The sequence below is a fragment of the Desmodus rotundus genome, chromosome 2, assembly GCF_022682495.2.
Source record: "Desmodus rotundus isolate HL8 chromosome 2, HLdesRot8A.1, whole genome shotgun sequence".
Classification (NCBI taxonomy): Eukaryota; Metazoa; Chordata; class Mammalia; order Chiroptera; family Phyllostomidae; genus Desmodus; species Desmodus rotundus.
This window is the reverse complement of record NC_071388.1, coordinates 42584804-42600192: the sequence shown is the minus strand read 5'-3', so window position 1 is coordinate 42600192 and position 15389 is coordinate 42584804. Positions and strand designations below refer to the sequence as shown.

At 42.2% G+C, this 15389-nt stretch overlaps 1 protein-coding gene across 3 annotated transcripts in view; it reads left to right on the top strand.

Moving 5' to 3' along the window:
- The window catches only part of PARL (presenilin associated rhomboid like), a 34659-nt gene extending 19537 nt beyond the window's left edge, over positions 1 to 15122 (top strand). For all 3 annotated transcript variants that reach the window (XM_024564047.3, XM_053918138.1, XM_053918139.1), the window contains 6 exons: positions 3548 to 3643; positions 4673 to 4822; positions 6315 to 6385; positions 11274 to 11375; positions 11512 to 11609; positions 14797 to 15122. In XM_024564047.3, the coding sequence (XP_024419815.1) occupies positions 3548 to 3643; positions 4673 to 4822; positions 6315 to 6385; positions 11274 to 11375; positions 11512 to 11609; positions 14797 to 14908 (629 nt within the window). In that variant the 3' untranslated portion in view covers positions 14909 to 15122. The remainder of the gene's footprint in view (positions 1 to 3547; positions 3644 to 4672; positions 4823 to 6314; positions 6386 to 11273; positions 11376 to 11511; positions 11610 to 14796) is intronic.
- The last annotated feature ends 267 nt before the right edge of the window (positions 15123 to 15389 follow it).

The window sequence follows — 15389 nt, the reverse complement described above, 5'->3', positions numbered from 1 at the left end:
GAAAAGGGGTTTTGCACTACAGTTACCAGTCAAATCAAATATACACAGTTGCCTTGCAGGTGGGTGGGGTCTTCTCGGGAACTGTTATCTGATAGGTCAGATGATAAAATTCTTTGGGAATGTCCACTCTCTTACCTCTGGTGTTTGCCAAGCTGCTGCACTGGAAAAGTCGATTGTTTTCAAGGATAACTTAGAGCTGAAAAGTGGGGTATGGGTCTAAGGCAATTAAAATGCCTTGGGTTTACTGTTCTTAATCAGGATTCTGCTATTTGTCTTAAATACTGGATTGTTGCAAGCCTTTGGCTAGTTTCTAGAGTTCTGAAAAAGTGGATTCTAACAGTTTTTGCCAATTTTTTCACTGTTTTTATGAAATATTTTTTGGAGGTCCTTCATTATTCTCACTGACGTAATCTACTGCATCACTTTTGGTAAAGGTAGGAACTCAGGTCGCTGCAACCTTCCCAACTCAATAGTACCAAGCTTATTCAAGAAGTTACTGAGTCGGAGGAGGCAAGTAACACTCTTCTAAATGGAGATACAAGCAGAGACCTTTAGCAATTCTATTTCTTAAAAGGGAAGGAAGGGGAAGAAACTGTTACTCTTTTTTTTTTTTTTTTTTTTTGGAGAGAGAGAGGAAGAGAAACATCAATGTGTGGTTGCCTCTTGGGTGCCCCCAACTGGGGACCTGACCTGCAACCCAGACATTTCTCCTGACTGGGAATCAAACCGGTGACGCTTTGGTTCGCAGCCCGCACTCAGTCCACTGAGCTACACCAGCCAGGGCGAAACTGTTGCTCTTTGAGCATCTGCACATGAGGTGTATGTACTATCTTATGCCTCACTACAATGTTAGTGAGATGTAGGAGTATTATCTATTTATAAGTGAGGAAACTGAAGGGAAGGGGATGAAATGCCATAGGCCACAAAGCTACTAAGCAACATACCTAGGATTCAGACCTGAAAAGGCCACTCCCTTCCTACCATACTATGTGACCACTACATCATTCAACTCTTTACGGTAGATTTTATTACCCCCATTTTACGGAACAGGAAACTGAGGCTGAGAGGGTGGGCCTTTTGCCCAGTTTATAGTGTAAGGAGACAGTCAGTTCTACTGGACTCCTTTACCCATACGTTGCTGCTGCCTGCTAGGCCTAGGATTGCTATACATCCTCTTTTCTTGATCTACTGTTGGCAGACAGCCTATACTCTTTCGCAGATAAGGAGCCCTTTGTCTGGTGTTTAAAAGTTTTAGAGTGACCAGGGTCAAAAGGAATTCTCTTGGCTACCCATGTGTCTGGTACAAAGAGCTCTACATTAAGAATTCTGGCTTGGCCACTGAATTTGGCTCTTTGAAAACTTGTAACTCTTAGAGCCACAGTTTTCTCATCTATAATTGGCCTTCAAAATGGGATATGCAAGGAAGAAAATACTTGCTACTTTTCTCCTTTTTAATTTGTCAGTGTGTTTTATAGTGAATAATAGCGGTTTGTATACATAATTTGGGTATGTTTGTTCAGTAGTTGACTGACGGGGTGCCTAATCATAGACCACTTGTCTGTGAAGTGAGGGGTTTGGGCTGCAGTGTGTGTGTAGCGGTGCCATGTTCTGTCATAATTTACCAGAAAGATTTCCTGTGTTTGAGTTGAAAACTTGGCAATGTTAACTCTTTGGCTACTGTTGACCTTGATATATTTGGTTATGTTTCCATTTTTCATGTCTTTCCTCTAGTTGTAGTCTGTTCGGCCAGAGATGCTTTCTAATTCTCTACAGTGCCGTGGTGCTTATGATTTCCAGACGTGTGTGCTGTATGTCACCGGTTTCAGGAAGTAGCCCGTGGAACTGGCAGAGTAGGCAGAATAGTTGCCATTTTTCAGCCTGGCAGGCAGGTTCTAGGGACCCTATCTTACTCTCTTTGTATTGAATCACAATTGGAGCAAACTGCAGAGCTCTGACTATTTTTCCGATCATGGAAACCTAGGCCAAACTATTCGCAGGTCTTTTTTACCCTGAGATATCTCAGTCGCTATGTACAACAACCCAGACCTGAGAGAGTTCTCTAGGTAGTAAAGAAGTTTGACTCTCCCCAAAGAAACTAAAAACCCCACGTAAAGTACCACACTAATCACTGCTCGTTTCCTTTACTTAGGAGTCTTTCCTTCCCTCTGAGTCGGTTCTGCCCTTCCTCTGCTCACCTGCCCCACCCAGAGTGCAGGGCTCCTCATTAGGAGGCACACACAGTGCTCATACTTGCCTTGCTGAGGACTCCTTTTCCTCATCCTTTCATAAATATCGTCTCTCTCACCAGAGATGGTATAAATCTGTCACAGTCCCCACTAGTACGAATCCGATAATATTGACGGAATTAATTCAATGAAATGCAGTAAAACACCATTTACTTGGGAGAAAGAAAAAAAATGCTTCCAATTCATCTATGACATACCACCAATGGTAAGATGCATCCTGATTTCAGATGTTAAATGGGACAAATACCTTAGAATCTATGACAGTGGTAGCTTCCCTTCCTGCCTACCTCTCAAGCAGGAGAACAAACACTGGAGAGACTGGGAATGCCAGGGGATAGCTAGGAGCCTTAAGAGAGTAAGCAATATGGAAGCCAAAGGTGACTCCAAGATGTAGCAGCTGGCAGGTGCTGTAAAATGAATATCCTCTAAAATAAACCCTCTTACCTGAATGCTGGAGTCAGTCCTTATCAGCATTGCAGGTGTTACAAGCGCCGGTTGCCCAATGCCTAGAGACCGAAGGAATGAGTAAATGTTTAAATTCCTTTAACTCAAGTGGGGGATTGCCTACTATGTGCGAGGAGGTTTGGTACATAAAATTAATGTATTTTTAAAAGTTTCTAGTTTTCAAGAATAACAGTTTTGTGATTAAACAGTTAACTCTATCATTAAATAAACCCACTCAGTTGAGTGGTAGTTCTAGTAGCATCAGTTCTTACAGAAAAATGAAAGTCACCCAACTCCGAAAGTAAACATGTTCCAGATTATTACTGGAAGAATTAATAATCTTCCAGATTATTCTTAGGTAATAAGTATTTGTGTCAAACATGTGGATCTTCATCTACACAGATAATCATAGATGTCTCATAAGCTGTCCATAAGTTTAAGAAGCGTGCCATTCCTTGTAAAAAAAGAAGTGATGTTATATAGCTCTTCTCCTCTTGGCCAAAGGACCTAGTCTGTACATTATTTCTGTCTGTGGCTTAGCCATTTTCAAACACCAGTTACAGATCTGATGATTGGAAGAGTGGACTGTTGTGAAGTAATAAACTATGGGTCCGAGCGAAGGAAGTTGGCTCCTAGAGCATTTGCCGTCTTTCAGGAATTCTCTGACTTTACCAGCCCATGTCAGTTTCGGTACTTCAAAACACCGCTTTCACTTACTTTCCTTAGCCCACCTTTTCTCCCCAAGTATATAAAACTCTTACGTAATTGTGGGAGAAAATCTTATTCAGGTGGACTTGTAACAGACTTTCTTTGCTCTTGTTTTTAACCTCCCTAAATTACAAATATTTATTTTGTAGGTATCATAGCTGCAAATGTTTTTGTGTTCTGTTTATGGAGAGTACCTTCTCTACAGCGGACAATGATCAGATATTTCACATCCAATCCAGCCTCAAGTAAGTCTAGTGTGTGATTTTATTTTGACATAGAGGTAATATGAAAATATGCTTTATGCTAATTGAAATGCTATAAAAAGCATGACTTCTTGTTAACAGTTACAAACAAAATCAGAGGATAGACTGTAAGCTCTGTGAGAACAGGGACCTCACTCTCTTACTATTATGTCCCAGGTACCTACAATGTACCTTGCACATTCTGATACCTAAATATTATTTAGTGACCTATGATTTGTGATCACTATAAATTTACTCTTTGAGAAGACTGTTATGTACAACCTCATGTCTATAATTAAAATTATTTACTAATTCTTTCTTTATTTTTAAAAGATTTTGGTTTATTTGCCCTGGCTGATATAGCTCATTGGATTGAATGCCAGCCTGCAAACCAAAGGGTCCCTGGTTCATTTCCCAGTCTAGGGCACATGCCTGGGTTGCGGGCCAGGTCCCCAGTAGGGGGCATGTGAGAGGCAACCATACACTGATGTTTCTCTCCCTGTCTTCCTCCCTCCCTCTCCCTCTCTCTAAAAATAAACAAAAATCTTTTTAAGATTTTATTTATTTTTAGAGAGGAGAAGGGAGGGAGAGAAACATCAACATGTGAGAGATACATCAATGAGTTACCTCTTGCAGGCCACCAAACGGGGGCCTGGCCCACACACCAGACATGTGCCCTTACTGGGAATCGAACTGGCAACGTTTTGGTTCGCAGGCTGGCACTCAAACCATTGAGCCACACCAGCCAGGGCACTCTTAATTCTTCCTTCTAACCAACTTTTGCTGTAAGGACAAGTTGTTTTTGTTGAACTGAAAATTTTTATTGGTTGCTTAATAAGTAGAAAAGAGATTTAAGATATATTTTTACCACTTTGAAAAATGCTTTTGTAGACCAACTTATTTAACCTTTTAACTGACTCTGTTTTGTTTCCTATGTTTGATTTCACAATAGCAATGGAAAGACTGAAATGGGAACCTTTTGCTGGCTTTGTGTTCCATGATTATCATACTCTGTTTTTCTTTCTCTTGTAGAGGTCCTTTGTTCTCCGATGTTGCTGTCCACATTCAGTCACTTCTCCTTGTTTCACATGGCCGCAAATATGTACGTTTTGTGGAGCTTCTCCTCCAGCATAGTAAACATTCTGGGTCAGGAGCAGTTCATGGCAGTGTACTTATCTGCAGGTAATAAGCTTTGTTCTTGGGCCTTTCAGAGTATCGGCACTCACCTGTCCGGAGAGGGCATAGCCATGTCCTACATGCACGATAGTAAGTGCCCAGTGCGTATCTGTTTCTCAGATTGTATGTAGAGAAGGTTACCATAGACTGCTGGGGCTGTTGTCTTCCCTGCTTCTCATTTTGCAGGTTTCCTCTTACGTGAATTATGCAACTACTGTTTAGTTTTAAATCAGCCAGGTAGACAGGAGTTAAGGTTTAGTGTTGAACTTAAACATGTCATTTTTGTGTCACTAGGTCTTGGTTTCTTTAGCCTCAGGCTCACTATTTTGCAGAGAAGTAATTCCCAGACTTCCTAGCTGTCTCAGTCATCTGAATCTTAAGCTCATTTCCCACAGTGTGTTCAGTTTCCAGAAAGCTTTAGATCTGAGCTATCCAGTAAGACTGTCAAGAATGAGTTTATTCTTGCAAGCCTGTGTGTTAGCGTGGGAGCCCTCCAGTGGTGGTCCTGGAGATGGCATTTCCTTATTCCAACCAGGAAATGGTTGTGCAGGATTCCAGATTCCCAGGTGCTGCTGAATTGACAATTGGTCAGGTAAATTTCATTTCTCTCTCTTTTTGAAAAATGTACTTAATTAAGGCCATGAAGTATAAAAATTCATTTCTAAAATCCCTTCACTTAAAACAGTATATCTGGCAGTTATTCTGTAGTGATAAAAGCATTGAGCTTGGAGATTGAAGGCCCAGGTTCAGATACATTTTCTACCAGCTGTGTCTTGTTGCAGAAAAGACTGTATGCCTTTCTGAGGATGACAAAGGGTTGTAGACAGGATTAAATAGAAGCGTCTACCACAAGGCTTAGAATTAGTACTTAATCGGTGTTAATTAAATACTCAAGTTCATCCAGTCCCTTAAAACTAGAAACTGGGCAGTTTCGCTGGCCAGTAAGAGTAAGTGTGTAGTTCCTTCCCCAACACTAGTTGTGTTGTAGGTGCAAAGAGCCTGTTGTAGTTGCCGTTAGTGACTGTTCTACAGGAAGTTGTTTTGTAGATGAACAGCGTTTGGCTCCGATGATATGGAAGCAAAAGGGACCTGTAAAGGATCATGTGATCTAAATCCGCAGCAGAATCATTGGGCAGGCCGGGTAAAATATAGACTCCCTGGTCCCACTCCAGAGATTCAGATTTAGTGTTTGGAATTCAGCCCAGAGAATTCCCAGACAGTTGGTGAGTTTGGAAGCTAGTCTCCTCGTTGTACAGGTGAGGAAAATGGTGACTGAGAGATAGTGGAAAAGGCCCCGTGTCACCAGCAGGCTGTGCAGCGATCAGGCGTTTCCGTCCCTGTCAAACGTCTGAAGTGGTAGAGGTGCAGGATAAGTTCGTGCCTGCACCCGGTAGTGACCCAAGCAGAAACCTGGCGCGTTGGTCTCTGGGGCGGAGATGAGCTGCGGAAACCATTTTAATACCTCACTGAAATTACTGAAATGTGACTTATTTCTTAGGTGTTATTTCCAATTTTGTCAGTTATGTGTGTAAAGTTGCCACAGGAAGATATGGACCATCACTTGGAGCAGTAAGTATTTCCAATTAAAAAATTTTTAATTTAGGTTTTAACTTCATTTTGAAATAATTCTGGAGTTACAAAAAGGTGACAAAATTAGTACAAAGAGTTTCTATATACCCTTCACGCTACTGTTAATGGCAGAAGGACCGTATAATTATCAAAGCCAAGAAATTAAGATTGAAACAATTCTACTAACTAATGTATATCTAGTTTAGAATTTATACATTTGTAAAGCCTTGTAAATTTGAGGCTATACAGCTTTTAACGATTGACTATTTATATATGCTTACTGGACCAGAGTACATATCATGAATATTCAAGCTCTGGCTTGTGTGGCTTAGTGGATTGAGTACTGGCCTGTGAACTGAAAGGTTGCTGGTTTGATTCCTTGTCAGGGCACAGGCCTGGGTTGCAGGCCAGGTCCGCAGTTGGGGGTGTGCGGGAGGCAACTGAACGATGTTTCTCTCTCTTTCTCCCTCCATTCTCCTCTCTCTAAAAATTAATAATAAAATCTTTAAAAAAGTAGTCAAGAAGATAATGAAAGCAACCTAGGTGTCCATTAAGAGATGAATGAAGATGTAATGTTATATATTTTTTTAAGTTATTTTTATTAGCCCTGGCTGGTGTGGCTCAGTGGATTGAGTGCCAGCCTGTGAAGCAAGGGGTCGTTGGTTCATTTCCCAGTCGGGGCACATGCCTGGGTCGCAGGCCAGGTCCTCAGTAGGGGTACACAAGAGGCAACCACACATTGATGTTTCTCTCCTTCTCCTTCTCCCTTCCCCTCTAAAAGTAAATAAATAAAATCTTAAAAAAAATAAATTATTTTTATTATTTTTATTGTAAATGTTTTAAAATTTATATATGTGTATATATATATTATACACACAAAATCACAATGGAACATTAGCCATTAGAAGAATGAATTCTTGCCATTTGCAGCCACATGGATGGATCTATACAGTGTTATACCAAGTGAACTAAGTTGAACAGGGAAAGACAAATACCGTATGATTTCATTTATATGCAGAATTTAAAAAACAAAACAAATGAACAAAAAACACAAAAGAGAAACAACTGATAGATACAGAGAAGAAACTGATCATTGCCAAAGCGGGGGGGGGGGGGGGGGTGAGGTGGAGGGATGGCTGAAAAGAGGGAAGGGGATTAAGAAGTACAAACTTCCAGTGATAAAATAAATCGTGGGGATGGGATGGACAGCATAGGGAATACAGTCATTCATATAACTGCTCACAGTGACAGGTGGTTACTAGACTTACTGTGGTGATCGCTTCATAAGGTATATAAATGTTGAATCACTGTGTTGTCCTCCTGAAACTAATATAATATTGTATATCAACTCTAATTTAAAATGTTTTTTTAATAATATATTTATTTTTAGAGAGGGGTAGGGAGAGAAACATTGATGCATGAGAGATATATTGATTGGGTTGCCTCTCGCACGCCCCCTTCTGGGGACCTGGCCCACAGCTCAGGCTTGTGTCCTGACCAGGAATCAAACTAGCAGCCTTTTGGTCCACAGACTGGCACTCAGTCTGCTGAGCCATGCCAGCCAGGGCTAAAATGCATTTTTGTTTGTTTGTTTGTTTGTTTTAATTTAAAATATTTTTTAAAAAGACTAGTCAGGACAGTGGGTATCTGATTCCTATAAAAGAGAAAGCCTAATCTAGCACTGGAAAGTTCTGATTATAGATTTGAATCTGGTACTATCTATTCAGACAGTATTTGAGTGTCTACTTTGCAGATTAGACTCCTAGGCACTGTATTAGAAGCTGGGGATACATACAGCCAGTGAGCAAGGTGATCAGAATTCCTGCCCTCAGGAGCTATGTTCCAGATGCCTTAAAAAAATTAAATTACATATGTGTTTTCTTTTGAGTTTCATGGCAGATTTCTAGGCACATATAAATATTTACATAATATTTCTCTAAAGACTGCACTTTCTTATGTACATATTTAAATACTAATGTACTTAAATGCAAATAGGAAATTAATATTTAAAGCAACTCTAAAAAGGTTCAATTTTGGTAAAGAGTGCTTATGTAAAATAATCCTTTGATTTCTGTGTTCCTCAGAATTTTGTATACTTAATTTTCCTAATCAGATCTATATATTGTCCTATGACCTTCATGCCTTTTTTAACTTATGAGGGGGGGTCCCCAAAAAACCAGAATTATCTTCTGGAGGGTGGGCTCCTTGTAGTACAGGCTTCCCACACTAGGTGAGTGTTCTAGGAATCCATCTGTATCACTGCACCAGCTGGCATTGTTGTGAGAGGCTGCATTCAGCCTCCCTTAATTTTTTGAAGATTCTTTCAAAGTATTTGCCCATTTCAGGATGGGTGACAGAGGAGTGCACCTGCTCACACCGCAATGAGTATTCAGTGGTTTTCGACCACAAATAGTGTGACTCCCCTGCCCCACCGTTTTATTCACCCAGTCTCACCCCAGGCAACTTTTTCTTATTTTCCCGATGAGAAAAGTCCTTAAAGGGGAGAAACGTTTATCCGTGTGGAAGAGGTGAAGCAAAAATGGCAGAAGCACTAAAAGGCATCAGAATCAATGAGTTCAAAAACTGTTTTGAGTGGAAAAAAGTCTCGATACTGTATTGCATCAAACGGAGAGTATTTTGAAGGTTACTGAAGTTTAAATATGTAAGATTAAATACACAAATTTTTATAAATCCAGTTTCTTTTGGGTGCGCCCTTGTAAGCCTTGTCTTTCCTTGATGGAACTTTTGTTTTCCATGTAAATTTGGCGCTGGTATAGTTTATATATTTCAAATTTCATTCAATGATGCATCCATTATGTGAAGGCAGTGAAGACCACTGGGATGACTCAGAGTGGACTCTGACTGTGAGTTCAGGCTAGTCAGGGAGAGGACATTATACCCACGTCTGCTGCACTCTGAAAGGCTGCATGTACTCCAGATGGGGGTTCTGAGTGCAGGGAGACTTTCTCATTAGCTGACGGGGTCTGGGGGTGCATTTTGACGTGTCTGCAGACAGCTGTCTCCCACTTTACACATAAGAGACTAAAGTCTAGGATAAATGGAGTATAGCGGCATGGTATTGGAATTAGACTGGGTGTGAATCCCAGCTCTCCCACTAAATGTGATTTGTAGGACACATTACTTAACCTCTCTGAACTGCAGTTTCCCCATATAAAATGGGAATAATACACCTATTTCTAATGTGTAATACAAGGGTGTTTAGCATGCTTAGCATAGTAAGGAGCAAGTAGTAAGAGATGTGGAAGTGGCGGTTCCTGTTCATCCATCAAAATCCTATAGAGCCCTGGCAGGACAGTTGTTATCCCCAAACACTTTCATTCATCCTTGGTTAAAATTCAAGTAAACTGGCCCTGGCTGGTGTAGCTCAGTGAATTGAGCATGGGCTGCAAACCAAAGGGTTGCCGGTTCAATTCCCAGTCAGGGCATGTGCCTGGGTTGTAGGCAGTCTAGTGGGGGCTACATGAGAGACAACTACACATTGATTTAAAAAAAAAAAAAAATCAAGTAAACTGAATCACCAGGTATAATGTATTTTTAATGAGAAGTCTGGGGAGGGGGAGTACAAATCATAAAATAGTGTTAGAAAATATGAAATATTAGTTTTACTGCCTTCATCATAATCCTTTGTTAAATGATGAAGGAGATGATTAAAGAATATTTGTCAATTGCCATATTGGCACTAGAGAGCAAGAATTTGTCAAGGGCGCTAGATTTTGGTAAGGGTTTTGTTGAGTTAGAGCTACGCATATTCTCATTTAAAAATTGAGTTTCTTACTAGTTATTGGCAGGAAGCTTTTCTCTAATCTGGTTTTCAAAAGTTTATTTTCTGAGAGACATAATTCTTCATCTTGAGATGGCAAAGGTCAGTCAAATGTTGTAGGAAACAGTATTTGTTAAAATGTTACAGAAATTTTTTTCACTTGAAGTTACAAATTTATCATAGGTCAAATTTGCTTTCTGACATTGTGATAATCTGTTTATAGTAATTTCATTGACTTAACTATCACTGACCTAACCTGAACATAAAGTGAATTCTCTTACTTAGTCAGGAAAATGTCTTTAGTCTCTTCTTTTTTAAAAAAAAAGAAATTTATTTATTTTTAGAGAGAGGGGAAGTAGGGGGAAGAGAGAGAACCATTGATGTGTGAGAGAAACATCATTAATTAGCTGTCTCTCACAGGCCCCCAACCCAGGGTCTGGCCTGCAACCCAGGCTTGTGCCCTGGCTGGGAATCGAACTGGGGACCTTTGGGTTCGCAAGCCAGCACTCAATCCACTGAGCCACACCAGCCAGGGCTCTTTAGTCTCTTCTTTACAAGGTTTCAAGTAAAATAAAATGGTCACTACGGCATATTCACTTGGAATTCCATTTTGGTTTATCTGTAGTGTCTTAGAGTGTATCTCCTTGTATAACTCAGTGGCTGCTCTAGATATTGCAGTGTATATACATCACTTACTGGGGTCTACTTAAAAGAAATTCCACACATGGGAGTTTCTTTGGGCAGTGCATGCTCGCTCTCTGGTTGGGGGGCTTTGTTGTTGAAGTTTGAGAAGTTCTTTTTTAGCTATTAAATGAAATGAAGCAGTCGACACATTTAACACGGTCCCTGGAGTTCATTCGGCACTCACATGCTGGGTACACATCTTCCGCCTGCAGTTAAGTCCTTGCCAGGCGGTTACTATGTGATGGACTGGGAACCCCTCTGCGCTACATTTTGTGCATTAGTAACTGAAAGCTTGTAAGCTTTGTGCTCCCTAGAAATGTGTGGCTTACTAACTTTCTGGGAAAGTATCGCTCCTTTAGATGTTGTGGTCACTGCGCAGTGGCGTGCTGAGAGTTTCACGTTTCCGCGTGTGCTCATTCGCAGTCAGGCGCCATCATGACCGTGCTCGCCGCTGTCTGCACCAAGGTCCCAGACGGGAGGCTCGCCATCATCTTCCTTCCGATGTTCACGTTCACGGCAGGGAATGTGAGTGTCCTCGTGGCGTGAAGTGTGGGGACAGTGGTGATATCTTTATATTGACTGTGGTATCGCCCCTAAATTGGAAGTGGCCGTGCTGGAGGAGTCAGTTGTACCAGTTCTGTTCTCTTTTGCTGGCTTGCAGGCCCTAAAAGCCATTATTGCCATGGACACAGCAGGGATGGTCCTGGGATGGAAGTTTTTCGATCACGCGGCACATCTTGGGGGAGCTCTCTTTGGAATGTAAGTCGGAGTATGATTGATGCTGTGCTGCTTTTTCAGGGCATTTTCTTCTCCCACCCCCAAGGAAGGCAGAGTAAGGCAGGGGCAGGTGGGGTTGGGAGGGCGAGGAATCCGCAACAGGGTTTGCTTTGGCCTTGCCCAGTTTCACCATGTGAGGTGGGACATGAGAATATTGGCCCCCCACCCGCCTCAGTCATTTGTAGAGAGAGACCGTACTTTTAACCTCGGGTCACGCTGACTCCTGACCTGTCATGAATCCCAGCCCCCAGCCCACCTGTCTTCTTTCCTCAGTCTCAGGCTTCCTCTCCCCTGCCCAGAGCCGACCCTGACCTCCACTGCACAGGCGCTAGGCGCGCACACTGCGTGCGCAGAGCTGTGCTCTGCCTGCAGGGAGTGTGTCCCTGATGCTGCGTGACGGGCCAGGCGTCAGAAACCGCTGGTGACCGCTCACTGAGCCTCTGTCGTGTGGCGGGCACCGAGCTTACGATACACTGTTACCCCCGTTTTATGGGTGGGCTCAGAAGTGCTGTCCCTCAGGTCAGACAGCTCTTGAGTAGCAGAGCAGAGACTTTAACCCGCACCCAAAGCCCTGTCGTACCATGTTGAGGACAGGTGCGTTGTGGCCACAAGGTCTTTCGCTTGTGCTTCAGGCAGTGGGTTCTGCCTAAAACAGCACCGCACACAGCATCTCTGCCGCAGAGCCGCCCTCAGCACTCCCGGAGCCCCTCTGCCCACACAGGCCCCCCGCAGCAGAGCTGCCAGCTGCCCGACTGGGGGGTCCCCCGGTGGCCTCTCTCCTTGTATAAATGTTGCCTTTTGCCTTCACTTAGTTTTTACTTTGTTTCATGACAATTAAGTGTTTTAATTTAAAGAAAACTTAAGTGTTAATTTTTTTTAAGTAGGAAAATCTATTCTAAGTGGAGGAGTTTTGCCCAGTAGGCGGTGGAATTAAATGCCATTTTTAATTTTCAGTGGTGATTAAAGAATAGCATATGTGAGTTCTAGCTTTAACAGCAGCACATTATAAATAGTAGAAACTGACCTGATATTACAGTATGAGAAACATAAAGACTTATGAAAAAGGGTTCTGTTTTATGAACTCTAAATTTATCTGGAGCTTCCCATGTATACTTAAAGGATTTTCTCCCCAGCAGGTTTTTATTCTTCTGAACTATAATTAGATGACCTTTTTCCATTCTGAAAATAATTGGATCAAATGCATTTTAACGTCTAGGATCTGAAAGGCAGAGGAATCCTTTCTCTTTGCTGTTTCTAATTTCAGCTTCTTTCATTTACTCCATCTCAGTCATCCTGAACTCATCTTTAATCCAGGTTTCGAAATCTTTACAATGGCAAAGAGTCCATTGGCATCCTCCTGTACATTTCCTTGGCTTCGTGTCCCTCACCAAATTTTATGGCCTTAACCTTGTACTGTTGCAGTACTAATGGCTAACATATAGTGAATATTTGCTGTATGTCTGAGCTAAGGACTGAGGGTAATAAGTAATACTCTGAAAATCCTGTGGGGCGTTCCATTTTACAGAAGGAAGCTGCTTAAAGAAGGGGACTTGCCCAAGGTCACAAGGTCACTGCAGACCTAGAGTTTCAGACTGAGCACCAGACTGTGAGGCTAAATTGTTTTGAAGTGTTTTCCTAATTTAAACTTAGCCAAATAACCAATTACATTTTAATTTACACATATAATCAGAACAGTGTACCTATAAGATTAAATAAAGTATTTGATTCTTCGCTTAAAATAAGTAGCTTAAAAAAATTTGGGAAGAACACTATTAATGGAGAGTATCTGACAAGTGATTCATTTCTTGCAAGAGTTTTATAATTGCATTTGAATCTTAGAGTGGTACTTTCTCTTGTTCTAATAAGTTCACCATAGAATTTGATTCTAAGTCCAAAAGAATTCTGTTACATGCCTATTAATTTGCATGTTTTTTAAATATCTTTTTTTCTTTCTGTAAGTTTACTGATTTTCTTAATCTTTTGAAACTTTAATGGTGATTATTTTTATGATCAGACTTTAACTGTTTTGAGTGAATATTAAGATTTAGGTACAATTCAGTCACTTTATAATTAAAAAATGCTCAACATTTAAAAGTGGTAAAACCTTAAGCTGCTGCTAATCTGGTACCAATCTAAAGCAAATGGAGCATTTTTTCCAGTCAGGTATCTGGGAAACGCCAAGATCAACAAAGCCTGGTCTTTGCCTTGGGACAAGGAATCTGGGGAAACGAGGGCAGAAATAAAGGTTTCAGGACAGCTGTTTCAGATCAGCCCCACCTCGTCCAGTAAGCCCTCCAAGCCTCTCCCCCAGGACAGGAGGCTCATGCCCCTGAGTTACACGTGTAGCCCGTGCTGCCTCCGGTAGAGCACCTGGTCTTGCAGAACCTAGACCTCTCGACTTCTCAAAAGCAGGCCCTTCCTGTCTGTCACTCACTCCGGCTCCTCAGCTTATAGTAGATGCCCCCTCCTGCTGCAGTAAGTACCGCACAGTGTTAGAGCACGGGCCTGAGTCACACTTGCCTGCTGTGATTCTTAGCCGTTTGTGAGCAAGTTAAGACTAAAACTCTCTGTGCTTCCCCTTCCTCAGCATATTGCCTCAGGCTCCTTTTAGGCAGTTTTTAACAGGAGAGTGGGGATTGGAACCATAATTTAAAAGGTGGGCAGAATTTGGATCAGTAGATGACCCTTTGTGTAGCCAGGTGGAAAATGATGAGAAACGTTTAAACTAGCCATCATTAGTAAGTTCTACTTGTGAATTTTCTCACCAGGTTGAGACTCAGTCTGAACTGCTGTTAGCACCTTGGGCAGATTACCTTCTCTCAGACGGGGCTCCCTCCCTCCCTCTGTAACAGGGGAAGGGAGGCTTGACTTGCCGGGCTGTGGTGAACCCAGAGGAGTGTGGTGAAGGAAGCGCTTAGACCGTTCGGCTCAGTCACAGGTGGTCTCGCCCTTCCTAGACCTTTTCCGTACGCCATATGTTAGAGGTAACTCATAGAAGGTAAAGATTCATAGCAAGATTCATAGCAGGTAAACCAATCAGCTGTTCTAATAAGCTAGGTAGTAAACGACAGTGGCACTAATTTTTAAATGTCAGTTTGATACCATTGTACTCACCATTTGTATGTCACACTGTTTGAATGTTGGGCCTGCTCTGTTTTTATTTCCCCAGATGGTATATTACTTACGGTCATGAACTCATTTGGAAGAACAGGGAGCCTCTAGTGAAAATTTGGCATGAAATGAGGACTAACAGCCCCAAAAAAGGAGGTGGCTCAAAGTAAAACTGGGGTTGGACGATACCGATGCCCCCGGTCTGTGGCCTGAAAGCCCCAGGAACGCATCGGCCCCGGAGTGCCCGCGTCTTCGCCCCTGCCTGGAAGGCCCCGGCATCCGCAGCTGTCCCAGTATTTTAAACTGTGTCTTCAGTACATGTCTTACTAGAAAGCGAACTCTGACAGAGTTGTGAAATAAAGGTTTATATCTCTAGTTTGTAAACAGACGGTGTGTGTCTCTGTGGAAGAACACCCATGCTGCCCTGGAATCTCGGTGCCTGGGTGTGGCTGGAGCCGGGAGCCCAGCAGTGCGCAGGGACAGGTCTGATGGAAGCTGGGAGGGAAGCCTGGAACGGCTCCCAGGTTTCTGCACGTTGGCCTTCTCCAGTCTCTGCTAAGCATTTACTTTTACCTGCCCACCCCTTCCCTGGGTTGAGTGTCTTCTCTCCGACATGGTCTGAAACAACAGCTGCAGTATTTTCTAAATGTT